The sequence below is a fragment of the Lissotriton helveticus genome, chromosome 10 (genome assembly GCF_964261635.1).
Source record: "Lissotriton helveticus chromosome 10, aLisHel1.1, whole genome shotgun sequence".
Classification (NCBI taxonomy): domain Eukaryota; kingdom Metazoa; phylum Chordata; class Amphibia; order Caudata; family Salamandridae; genus Lissotriton; species Lissotriton helveticus.
In genome coordinates, this window is record NC_136071.1 from 367,198,783 (window position 1) to 367,212,977 (window position 14,195).

Consider the following 14,195-nt stretch of genomic DNA (forward strand, 5'->3'; position numbering starts at 1 on the left):
ATGAACAAGGGAATTCAAAGAGTCAGACTGGCCCTTCAACAACAGGAGAATGTCGTCTATGTAGCCCGCCAAAGGCAAATCTGTGCATGTAATGGATTGATGGGGGTGTGTATGTGTGCCATTTCAAGATTATATACAAAAAGAATAGCTAAATTGGGGGCAAAACAAGCGCCCATAGAGACACCCTTGATTTGTAAATAAAATGTCTACGGGTAAAGAAAGTAATTATTCCCCAGGGTGATGTGCAGTAGATCCATGACAAAGTCAGTGGGATCAGGGAGGGTCTGGGTCTTTTCTCGAGTAGTTATTCAATAGCTAAGAGACCCTCCTCATGAGGGATGTTGGTGTAAAGAGACTCTATATTGAGTCCCACCATGAGTTCAGTGTTGATGTCAAAGGGCCTGTCCTCAACGGTTTTAGTGAGATCCCTGCTGTCACGTATGAATGTTTCTGTAAGTGGAACAAATTCTTTGATGACAGTGTCGCTGTACTTGCCCAATGGTTCAAGGATGGAACCACACCCAGATACAATGGGGCATCCAGGGGGATTGTTGCTGTCTTTATGGAACTTGGGTAGTACATAAATCACTAGCATTCGCGGATGTGCGTCGTTCAAAAATGCAAACTCCTTCTATGAGATGCTACCCTCGGTTCTTGCTTGGCTGGTAACTTGCTAGATCTTAGTTTTCAACTTAGGGAATGGGTCTTTTGTAAGTCTGCGATAATGTAGTGGGTTGGATAGTTGTCTCTTTATTTCCAGGCCATACTTGTCGACATCCATGACATCATTGCATAACCATTGGAGTTAAAAACATATATATTTAAAAAAATCTCCCTACCCTTATCCCCTGAAATGATACCCCCTCCCTTGCCTGCAGGTTTGATGATGAGATCAGTTCTGTCCTTGACGCTGAGGAGAGCTTGTTTCTCCACCCAGGGGAGGTTGTAAGGGACAAATTGCTTCTGGAGATCCAGTGCTTCGGGTAGGACCCGTCGTTCGAATAAGAGTATCTCCGGGGGCATTGACAGACTAAACCAATGTGGGAAGGTGTTGAAAACTAAAGGGGTGACATTTACTATTTCCAATCCAATATTACTATATTGGGGAAAGGTGTTAGACACTACAGGGGTGACATTTACCATTCCCACTCAAATCCTACCATGTTGGGGGAAGGTCTTGAACACTTGATATTTACTAAATCCACTTAACAATAAAACATGTTGCATAACCTATCACAAAATGAAAATGTTACATACCATTGTTGGCTAGCACGGCAAGCGGGGGGCGGCGGACATGGACGGCAATGTGGGATTTAAAAAAAATAAATAAAATAACACTTACATTGCTGCTACCGGGTCCTGCATCTCTAATCCTGCTCTCCTGCTTCCGACTTCAGGAACAGGAAGCAGACAGCCAGGCTCCCCCCAAAGCCAATCACAACACCACAATGCAGCATTGTGATTGGTCTGAACACCGTGACACGGCACTCAGCCAGGGGCTGGAGGGGTGGACATGTTCTTCATGCAGGCTGTAATACTGCCTACTTGGAGATCCGGGAACGGGGAAGTGTGCATGACTGTTTTTGCGGCCCAAGAGGGCGGACCGAACAGTCATTGTGCACTTAGAAGTGGGCAAACAAGTCCTCCCCTGCTTTGCAGCCCTGCCTCTTCATGCAAGCTGCCACAGCAGGAGGACAAAATCAAATGATAATACCAATATGTTATTATCATTTTTTTCCTTTCTTTTCCTGGTTGGAGGGAGTGGGGCAATGCTCCTCCGCCTTAGCGGAGGAGCCGCTTCGGTTACATACACAATTAAAGTATCATATTTTCACATATTTATTTATATAAAATTAACTAAAATGTCATCTAAACACTTATTTAAACTACAAACCTTTATATACATTTTTATATTTTGAATGATACATTTAATATTTTAACTACTAAAAAAATTCCCATTCCCCAACTTAAAAAACAATAAGAAAATAAATGTTATAATATAAAATTAACAACCATACATTGAAATAATATTTATGAACATGTTATACTTTAACTTTTTAAAGAAATTTATCTTAAAATGAAAATTCATTTGTTATAAAAAAATACCAGTTTTATACAACTCTAAACTAATTATAGTTAAAAAACAATGTTAATTTTTTATTTTAACATACATATATTTAAAATAAATTATTCTTCATGCAAATGTTTTAATGGTGTGAACATTGTATATATACTTTTATATTAAACATTAATTAATATTTGATATCTTAAATAATATCACATTAAAAAGTATAAAAAAATGATAAAACATATTTAAAAATTGTAGATTAATAATTTGCATTTTGTGTCATTACATAACCATTGGAGTTAAAAACATATATATTTAAAAAAAAATCCCTACCCTTATCCCCTGAAAAAAAATATCCTGCAACAAAACAAATTCAATAATTGATTATAAGTAAGTAATATGTTTATTGTGCAGTTAATTAAAACCATTACAAAAAGATTGAATATCATTTATAAGCAGCAAAACATCAGTTTAAAATATGTTTTTGAACGCAGTTAAAAGGCACACTTTGAGAACACGGAACGGATCCGCTCCTCCAACCCTGACAACCGATAGTATTGTTTCTTCGTTTTTATCATTTGAGGTTCGCAGCAGTTCATGAGACAGAATTGCTCCGCTAGTAAGGGTCTTGGCTAAAAAATAAATAAATAAAGACATGCTAACAAATGCATGTATGTAGTGCGTAGTCCCGTCTCAACATTCATTAGTCTATCCAAAAAAAGACTATTGTTATATACATTTTGACAACAAAAAACAAATGTCAACTATTTTGTAAGCAAAAACAAATCTTATTGAAGAAATGAATAAAAAATAATTAACACGTTCAAATACACTACAATACATTACATACTAATTAAAACTTACAAACGCTATTACATACAATAGCATTTCCTAAATTGATATATTGTACAACAGTATTAAAAACCACATTAAAAACTATAGTTTTACCTATTATATTCATGTCAACAACATTTTTAATGTACGGATATTCTTGATAAGATATTTTTGTATCATCATTTTGTTTCAGATTCTTTTGTCCTAACACCATAAACACACATTCCCTGTCCAATGTCTAATACTATACATGAACACTGCTTGCCCCCATTCATCTGCTATGCCATACCCTTGTTCTGCATTTTCTTAGTCCCACACCTGTTTGCTGTAAAGTGCTCTTACACCTAAGTGTTTAGCTAATTTTATATGAAAATGCTAAATATATAAATATATTAGCATATCACAGATTTCTTTGCTCTTTTGCTTTGCCCATCTTTGTCAGATTTGAGGGAAACCTGCTGCGGGCTGCTTTACTTGCTAACAATGTGTTAAATTGCATGCATAATCATCACACAGTGAAAAACTTGACAGCAAATAAAAAGATGTTCTCTGTTTTATTATCAAACTAGCTTACCCGTCGCGCTTTGCTGCGATCTGAGAAGAAAGGAAATTGAAGGAAACCTGTTATGATAACATTCAATTCACATCGTGTCATTTTTATTGAAACATTCATTTTAATATGGCAAACATTTTAAAGTGTTGTTCTAATTCTGTTTCTTCATTTGAGTGCTTGTGGATACACAGTATCTTTTGTTTTTCTGTCTATTGCGTACACGAATAAATCAGAAGGTTTTCCGACGCGTGAGCTGGCCACATACAGTTGTCCATGTGAGAAGCACAGATTCTCCAAATCTAGTCCACACACTTGCAACGATTGTCCTTGTGCTTTGTTGATGGTCATTGCAAAAGCGAGTTGCCTCGAAAACTGTAAACGTTCAGTTTTGGAAAGATTATGATGGCCCCGGGGAGCCGATATTTCACAAAATTTTTTTTTCTTCCAGGAACCTTCGCGGGAGTGTACTGAACAAGTTTAATTTTTTTATTTATTTATTTATTTGTTTTATTTTTTTATTTTTTTTGTTGCCGGAAACCTTTGCGGGAGTGTACTCAACAACTTCCCAAAGTTTCATGCCGATCGGATGAATGGTGTAGTAATGCATAAAGGACAAACTGACATACTTTCGCTTTTATATATATAGACAAACAAACACTTTTCAACCAACCTCTAGTGGTGCCCTCCCTCAGGGATATACCGAAAACAGAAAATACCAAGATTAATTTAAGCATCCTAAGTGCCTTCAAATTTAGTGCATCTTCATCAAATGGTGTTAAAGTTACAGGACAAACAAAAAATGTATTTTGAAATGTCATGATAGTCATACGATTAACCATCTGATGCTTGTCTAATACTCTTTTCCAATGCAAAAATCGAACAATCCACTGAAAGCATTTACAGTAAATCACACACACAATTTGGGAGTGAAGATCCACTTTCAAGCCAAGCTTGGTGTAAACCAGTTTGACAAAGTTTTCTGTAGCGCAGTACTACATTTCCAATAGAAATGAGAACGAAAAACCCTTCTTTTTGATACATCCATAATTCTTCCTTTAATAAATGAATGTCACTGAAACTTATATTGCCAAAACATAGCTGGACTGCATAGCAAGTGGAAACATTTCACTCATATTTGGCAAATGTAGCTAAAGTGTTTCTTTTACCTGAAAAAAACACTATTTAAAGTCCTAATATGGGACAGAAGACAAAACCTAAAACAATGGCAATATTACGACTTACGATTCCACTGTAATATTAACCCTCCTCCTTCCATCCACCGGCAGTCATAGTTGAAATGTTGAAAGGTAATGTGAATGTGAGAGTGGAGTAGCATGTTTCTTAGTATGCATGATTGACTAAAACAATTGCTGGAGTGAGATTAAATACCAATAATAATCGGGTTGCGTGGGACGTGCTTTAGATGGGTCTGTACCTATTTTTGTGTCTACATAGCTGCCTAGTATTTGGTCTGTATGTTGATGTCAGTATATTGCTTCTGACTAATGTGCTTAGCAATTGTTTAGTGTACCATGAAGGCCATTTATTCATTCAATCATATTGTGGCTTGTTTTACATGTTTGTTCACTTCATATTCTAAATAGTACTAACTCATAGTGTCTTAGGATGCTTTATAATCCAGTTTGAAGCAGACACAATAAACCAATACATCTAGTAAAACAAAGGTAGAGTCTTTTAGAACTTCAGAAACCAGACAGACGGTACACACACATTTTCCTAGCATTTTGTTTGCTCCCTTTGAAGGCTGAAAACCTTTGAAATGTTCTTCAGATAGACCGGTCATGAAGGACTCAAGACTAACGTGTTGATAGGAGGGGCACAGTCTTCACCCTGTATATTCTCTTGAGTTAAGTGCAACCTTCTCTAGCCATTACATTCAACCTATTGCATACTTCTGGGAGAAATGTGATACCTCATTCACACCTCATTTAAGGCTAAAGACTGGCTGAGAGTAACTGTAGAGCAAATATAAAATAACCATCTTAAAATTCGGCAGGTAAAGGGTAGCTTTCTAAAAGTTACTTCTCCTTAATCTTTATTAAAAATTCAACTTTACATTGAAGTTGAATTTTAATAGCTAATAAAAATAGATGGTTCATTATTATTCTAGTTAGCCTCCTTCAATAACTTGCAATCTTAGTATTTTAATCTGCTATCTGGTTTCTACACAGCACAGCTAGACTTTCTACAAAGAAAATATTTTTTGGGGCTTTGTCATTGTAGGGACATGTTAACAATAATTTTCTACATGACTCACTTTTAAATACAATGCTCCCTTCCCTGTTGGCTGCATAGAGGCGACTTACTAATATTTCAAGGGGGGGGGGGGGGTTGCCCATTAAAAAGGGTTATTTTAACTGATTGTACTTCAGGTTTACACTACAGCAGTCCATGGTAGGCAATGGTAGACCTGAAGACAGGTTTTCCTTTTCACACAAGTGAGTGGCACACTATGAGCTACAGTCTACTGGTGACATTTAACTTTTGATGCCATGGGTGAAGTTTCCACAGCATATTCTATGGCCTTGTAAGGAACTAAAATATTACAACTACGGATTAGCCACACTCTACATGCTTTATGGGTCACAACACATACACTGGATAGCAGTGCCCCAGTGTGCTGAGTTTAAAAACCAGCAACGAAATTCAGCAAAAGAACTGGAAATGCCATTGTGAAAAGTGACATTTTCTTTGTAGCTGATCAGTATCAGGCCTTAACAAAGTTTAAGTGCTGTTGTCTGATTGGCTAACATGCACACAACAAGTGAGAGTATGCTTTAAAAACTGTCACTCGTTTAAAAGTTGGGACTTTGCTTTAGAATGTAATTGGGAAAGTTTAAACAATTTTTGATGGCGGGTGGAGTAAAAGCACAAACATTTATTTTCTATCAATCAGAATATGCTGTATAAGGAAATACTAAACATTTCAGGAATTTGTGTTTTGGTAACTCACAGCTTCATTTTCTATAAAACAACTTGCTTTGTATTTTGCAGATAAAGGATCACTCAGAGACAGAAGAAAAAATCTGGACTGGTAAGGAGATGCATTTACTCTGATCACGTGAGTTTAGATTATTGTTGAGTAGTAAAAATCCTATACGATTGGAAAAAATACAAATATTATGAAAGAGATCAATTGAACCATAACTGGAAAATTACTAGAATTGTTAAAAAGAGCAATTAACATATTTACATTTATAAGGAACCGACAAAGAATGATCACCTTATGATTCTAAATTATATTAAAAAAGAAAACATTCATTGCTAGGGCTAAAGGTAAGGGCACATAATAAATGCCATTTTCATTTCCACTGCTCTCATAAATTCTACAAATATACAATTCAGTACAGTGATATTGGATCGTCTAACAGTGTAGCTTGACCATTTTAATGTCATCTAAGACCTACAATATGATTTTAGGTGGGGCAAAGGGACGCTTGATCAACGTCTTAACCTTCACTTAGTGATTTCTAAATACACTATTGCCAAGAGGGGAATTTTACACATGGCTTTTATGGACCTAACATCAGCATTTGACTGCGTAAACAGATCTAAATTATGGTTGACCCTACGAGACATGGGTCAACCATACAGAATTGGTTGCCTTTTTACATGCCGCCCATGAAAACACCATAACAGTGGTAAGATTTAACGAGGATGTAGGTTTGATAGATTACTGGGCAGTTAAGAAAGTGGTCCGACAGGGGAACACTTTGGCCCCCTTGTTGTTCACACTGTATATTAATAAGACTGGGGACTTTTTATAATCCAGCTGCAAAGACATCTCAAGAGCGGGGGTCTTGGTTCGCATAAATAATACATAAAAAAAATGTTTTAGCTAGAGCGGCTGGTGCCACACTGGACTTTACTAACAGATTGGGGTCAAAAGCAATCCCAGCCCTGCTGAAGATCTATAAAGAAAAATGTATGCCTATAGCCACATATGGGTGTGATGTCTGGTGCTATAAGGATGTGAAGAACATCCAGGGGGCCGAGAATAAATTCATGCATAGGCTTTTGGCAGTCCCGTCCACCACCCCGGCATTTAGTCTACATGAGGAGATTGGTGTGGGGTTTATCGCAGACTTGACAGCGGTAGCCCCACTGTTGCACTGGCTGGAAGTCCAGGCCTGTCCTACCCCTACTTTAAATCAACCTATTATGATGGATTGCACCATACTCAAGAGGGCTCCATGCATTCCTTGGCTTAAATATATCATGGAACAGACAAAATGGCTTGGCTGCCCTGATTTATATCTAAATCCCAGACAACCTGGCCTGGTAGCCATCAGAGATATCAAACAGCAGTTCCTGGCTAAGCAGCAGGGGCTTAGAATAGGGATGGAGTTAGCTAAGCCTTCTGTGAGAGGGTTTGTCACACTGAACTTGTGTCTACAGGTACAACCATACCTACTTCTTGTTAGCAATGCTTATCATCGCTTTGTGTTAACTAAATTCCATCTGAACCCGGTCCCCTGGTTATTGGCGTCCCACAAAATATATATATGAAACCTGGCAGATTAAAGCCCTGTCCATGTGACAATTTTTCAGAGCACAACACCCTACATTTTTATTTTTTGCTGTGACTATTATGACCCCCCCTGCGCAGAACGTTTTTACTTCTGTTACTGAGAAAAGGTCAATTTTCCCAAGTAAGGCCAGCATTATTATATCTTTAAATGTTATATTCCCCTATGGTCTGTTTTAGGGGTGCAAGCTATTGAACAGGGGCCATTAGACACAAGAAAAGGTTGTCTTTGCAGTAGCTAGTCTGTCTCTACTGGCTACGTCCAGGGATCACTATGTGTTACCCCATGTCCTTTACCCCACATCCATCATAGAGATCAATTTAATGCTTCAGCACTTTAGCACTTTATACATTGAATCCCTTGATGTTTACAAACTTAGCCTTGGAAATAACTGTGTTTGTCTTTTTATTGATTTTATAGCTGATTTTAGCGTATTTATCTGTATGATTTGGCTTTCTTTTATTTCATCTGTGACATAGTGTTTTAACTTAATGTACCTTTGATCAAATGTTCTTTTTAAATGTTTGCTTCTATGGCTTTTAATGGCCGAATAGATTATCCTTTGACCTTGATCAAGGATGTATCAGATGGATTAAGACATCCTATCACCGCTTGTCAGCATGAACAAATGTCCTGCTGGTTAAACGGTATCCTTAGCAACCTTCACCTTAGATTCAATAAAGCCAGGCATATACAAATTAAATGAATTATGTTCTCTTTGCCAAGTTTACACAGTCTACAGGAGGTACATGTTGTTTGTCTCAACCATGGCATTTTATGAGCGAGGTCTGGAAGTATTCTAAATTGTGCTCTTATGAAACCTTATTTTTTGTAGCAGGGGCCATCCAGACTCTAAATAGAACTGTGGTTTCAGGATTTTACATTTATGTATAACCATCCAGGCATGTGACCTAGATACAAATAATGTTTTGCCCTTTAACATTGATGGTTTTTTCATTAAGCCATTGATGCTTTTTTTTAATTGCTGAAGCCAGAGGATTCTTCCATTGAGAATTGATGGAAAAATATTCTATTGCGTCAGTTAAGTACTTCCACGTTGGTGAATTAGGATTTGTTTGAACTTCATGCCAAAGGGCTTGATCTTACCAGTTTGAAGTTTTTGATTTTATTCTTTTCCAGGTTTTAACGTACGATCCTTGTTGTTCAATGATTTGGTTTAACAGACCAAATTAGAATCTTATCTGATCTGGTGTTGCGTTCCATGGTAGTTGAAACAGAGATCTAAATATTTTAGCAACAATTTTATTTAATATTACTTCATCTTTACCTCGTATCACTTCGCTCCCATACAAGATAGTTGGTAAAAGCTTTGCAGATATTATCTTTAATGGTGGTTGGTGGCTGAAGCATCCTAGTGACCTCTGTAGGGAAAGAAATGCTGAGAGTAAGGAATTTCCTTTCCTTTGTAAATCAATTTTATGTTGCTTGAAAGAGCCCTTTTCATTAAAAATTACTCCAAGATATATATATGTTTTAACTTGTTCTAGTTGCCGAGTTGGTAGAAACCACATATCTTTTTTATGACTCTTATTACTAACTTACATCACCTTTGTTTTCTCTTCATATATTACCATCCCTTTAAGCAGTGCATAGTTTGATTTTATATTAATCATTCTCTGCAATCCAACCTATGTTTGGCTCAACAGAATCACATCATCAGCATATTGGAGATTTGATATATATTTCTCTCCTAACCTTGGAGGATGTGCAATAACTTCATCCAGCTCTTGAGTTAGATCAGTGTAATGAATGTGACTTCTCACCAAAAGCCACACCCAAACCCTGCACTCCCTAAAGAGGGGGCAAAGACCCACCACTCCCTTAAGGCGAGGCACTTTTTACCACTGCACCCTTAAATAATACACGTTTGTACAGCACTCCCTAAGGCGGGGAAAAAACCCAGCAACCCCTAAGGCGAGGCAAGAAGACAAATTCAGGTGCATTTGAAAAATAACACACAGTTATTAATGCAATGTTTAAAAAGGCAGGCTGAATATATCAGTAATTGCAGACTCCCATATATCAAGTGACTAATTAAATAAACAATTGAAAGAGAATGCAATATATACAGGTAGCAAAGAACAGAAAATATATATAGAAATGGTTAGGAACACCTCACCGACTGATTCTGCAACATCCTTGCCAACTCTAGCTGGGGAAGTCCTTTTAACAGCCCGAGAAGGAGTTTCAGTCAGGACTCAAGTTCCATCACCTCCACAGCAATATGTCTGTTTTGTGGTGAACTTCCACCTGGCCCCCGAAAGCACCCAGCTTTAATACCATTACTCAACGTGAAGCAAAGCTTCTAGAAAACCTCGCCCCCTACTCATGGGAAAAAAATGAGCTGGCTGGTTCCAGCCTGCGTCAAGGCCAAGGCTGGACTAGCTCCCGTGCTTTGGCTCTGAGGCAGAGTTGTACATTCCACCGACACTTCTCACACCATGTTCCAGTTCACTCATGTCAGTGAGGAGCGAAAAACAAGTGAGGAGCAGAAAGACCTTGAATGTGAATTGCCGGCACTGCTTTGCCGCAGAAGCAAGGCAAAGTCAGAGAACAAGAAGACCTGAGGCCATGTCAAAGCCAATAGTAAGCACCTATAATTCTCATAACCGAAAAAACTTGCAAGCACTGCTGGGCACACATAAAAGCTTGAAGCAAGGTAAAGCCAGAAAGCAAGATGACATGAGGCCATGTCAAAGCCAATAGTAAGACCTTATAATTCTCACCAATACACAACTCCGAGCACATGTGTGCACCACCGCCCAAAACAGTGCACTTTGAGACCAAAAAGCACATTCCACACCTCTCTCTCTCCCTCTCACACCTTCAAATACACATCCCACACGCTCTGCTATTGGCAAGACTGTTCCACTCCGTGACAACTCCCACTGAAATCAGCAAGATTACAGGACAGAAGAGAAGCAAGTATATGCTGGACCATCCTACATTAAGGCTAGGGTAAAATAACACACTAAAGTCAGTTAAAATGGTGGTAGTCAGAGGCCATCATAGGGTATCAAACCACAAGAGTGGCACTTTCACTTCAATCATCCAAAAACAAATTAAATATGCATGGTGCAAGAACGCAGCCTTGTTTCAAACCCTGGAAGGTTTAATTTTCCTTGTGAAAATGGAACTATCCCCCATTTTCACTCTTATCTATGTATCCCAATATAACATTTGGATTGCTCTTAATAGGCAGGGTGGGATGTGCAGTTTAGTCAGCTTTTACCGCAGAAGGTCACATTCAACACAGTCAAATGCAGATTTAAAATCCACAAAACAGAGATAGATTGGTTGTTTCCTTACTTTGAATTTATCTATCATTATTGAAAGCACTAAAATGTTGGATGACATGCCTAAACCTTGAACAAACCTTGTTTGATTCGGGGGGATAAGCTGCTTTTCTTCTGCCCAATATAAAAGTTCTTTCAGAAGTGTCCCTCCGAAAAGCTTCGCTTCGGTGTCCTGAGGTGTAATAAGGTGGAGGTTTTCTGATTTTGACCACTCCCCTCCTTTATGTATCAATACTATTATAGAGCCATTCCAAGATTCAGGAATTGTTTTTAATTGCAGAGCGTTATTAAAAACTTTTGATAGGTACCCTGCCCAAAAAGGTACGTCTGATTTTTACAAGGCTTCCAGAATACCATTTGGGCCAGGTGCCCCATCTTGTCTGCTGCTTTAAATTAAATTGCAAACTTGCAAATTTGAAATTTCAATTTCATTTTCCACTGGAACATTTCGTTCCAACATGATGTTACTATTTTCTTCACAGTTAGCGTATATTTATGGTTCACTTGAATATTAAAGTGCTTTATTAAGACCTCTACCCATGCTGATTCTGTTATGGTTGAAGTTGTAATCTTGACTCGAGCCCGGTTCAAGTTGTTGATCATTCTCCCGAAAGCCCTTAGATTTTATTTCTTTACTCAAGAACAGAGCCTTTGCCCAAAGGGTTTGATTTATTTTTAACTTATCCCTGATTTTCCTCCAGTAATCTTTATTCATTTAATTTGAGGCTCCTGATTCCAAGGGGTACTTCCTTTATTGATTCATATTTCTATTGCATGATTCAGATAATTTTACCCTGTTTAGATCCTGTATCTGAGAATTACATTGACGATTAATCACATTTGATTCCATATTGCTGTAAATTCTGACAATTGGTCAAGCACAGATCCTGTCTTATCAATGAAACAATTTTCAGCCAAAATTGCAGCCTCTAGTGATCCTTCCGACTAGCATAGTCTCCTATAATTAGTTGTTTCCACCTCTCCTGGAAGCGATTCTGCCTTTTCATGATACTTTGGTTGGACTTCTATCTCAATAATTTGCTGGCTATGGTCACTTTCTTCTGTCGCGTGGATCTGAAATTAGGTTATTAATTGCAGTGAAGATAGAGTTAATAATGTAAAGTCTATCATTGATTGCAAGCTTGCAGCCTGAAATATCCATTTAGGTGGTATGTCACTCTGAAATCTCCTGTCCAGCACCCTTAAGCCAAGGGATTCAAGATGTTTTAGTACTTCCAACCTGCTTTCCCATTTCTATCAAGGGTGCAATATTGATTGGGAACTGACCATCTATAATCCTGTTGTAGTATATTGTCTTCTTTTGTGAAAGGCCACAGCAATATAATATAATATGATATAATTCATATTGGAATCTTCTGATATCATGATATCCAATGACAATTCCTGAAGTATTAGTTCTGACTATATATATATATATATATATATATATATATATATATATATATATATATATATATATATATATTAATTCATGGGACATCCATTTCCTTGCCTTTTCTTCAGAGTTTATATAAATGTTGTTCACAACAAGTATACTCTTAGTGTATTTATTCCAGCTTCTTAATCTTACTATTAGGATAATATTATTGTCTGTTACCACCAGCTCACTTTTAGTCTTTAAACCAATAGATAGTATTATCGCCAAGCCCCCCCCAAACCCCATTGGGCAGCCGTATTGTCTGATTTAAGTGGTTGGATTCAAATAGCCGTTAAACCCATCCATCACAAATGGCTCAATTTCCCAAGTGTCTTGTAATATTATGATATGGAAATGTATGAATAATGTATTCATTTTTGTGTTATATTTCTTATTGTTTATACTATTAATGTTCCATGAGCATAATTTTATGGTTTCCTGTAGATGCTTTACTTGTTTCTCCTGAATATTCAATGCTTATAGTTGTCATAGGGAGGGGCTGCCATGCAATTCCGTTGTTAACCAGCCTAAATTAAGTTACGTTGTACTCTGCGTTCCTAACTGTAGGATTATCGCTGGGTTTATTGTTTTTCCAATTGAGTGTTTAAGTACTGAGTGTACATGTATATTACCATTATCACTACTAGGCTCTCTTGAAAGAACGAAAGAACTTAGGTAAAAAAATGCTGGTCCACTGCTGATTTTTATTACCCATTTCAGAAAGGAATCCTTTTCTTGTAGCACTTTTGACACTAGCTGTTCCGAAACGCAAGTCACCAAAGTAGGCTCTTGCAGATTACCATTCCTTTGGGGTAAAAACTTGATTGATTTTATGTCATTTGTTGAAACTTTTTTGACAGATGGAATTGCCCTAACAAGTCTAAGGATATTTCAACGATTGAGGATATCTTGGTTACCTCTAGATTGATATTCAGGGACAAAAATTATTAGATCATCTTCATCCACTGATGCACAAGCGATAGACACATTACCAGATTGATTTATCAACCTTGGCATTTTCTAATTCACAACTTGATTATGTTTATCTTTTATCATAGCTCTTACTTCCTTTTTCCCTGGGTTATTTGGAAGAGTCGTTGGCTTATTTATGGGATAAGGTTGTGCCTATACCGGCTCTGGTGATTGATCGCCTCCAAGTTTTCAGTAACTCATCTGCTTCATATTTGTTTGTCATTTTGCTTTTGGAAGTGACTGCTCCCAGATAGACTATGGGTACTGTGACCATTCCATATTTTGGTGAGTTTCTTTCTTCAAGAAAGGCCGTATTTTGTACATTCATCTAAAAAATAGGATAGGATATCTTCTTTTTCCAATGTATCATTATATGTTTCAGTTCAAATGTTCCCTAACACCCTGGTTCCTTTATTCATTTCCTCCCACAATACTGGGTGGTCCATTACATCCTGATCATTTA

General features: G+C 37.4%; 1 protein-coding gene across 1 annotated transcript in view; it reads left to right on the plus strand.

Annotated features, from left to right (window-relative positions):
- The window catches only part of LOC144785215 (GTPase IMAP family member 9-like), a 204,764-nt gene that overhangs the window by 51,235 nt on the left and 139,334 nt on the right, over positions 1-14,195 (plus strand). The window contains exon 2 of the mRNA XM_078664249.1: positions 6,471-6,510. Within this exon, the coding sequence (XP_078520375.1) occupies positions 6,471-6,510 (40 nt within the window). The remainder of the gene's footprint in view (positions 1-6,470; positions 6,511-14,195) is intronic.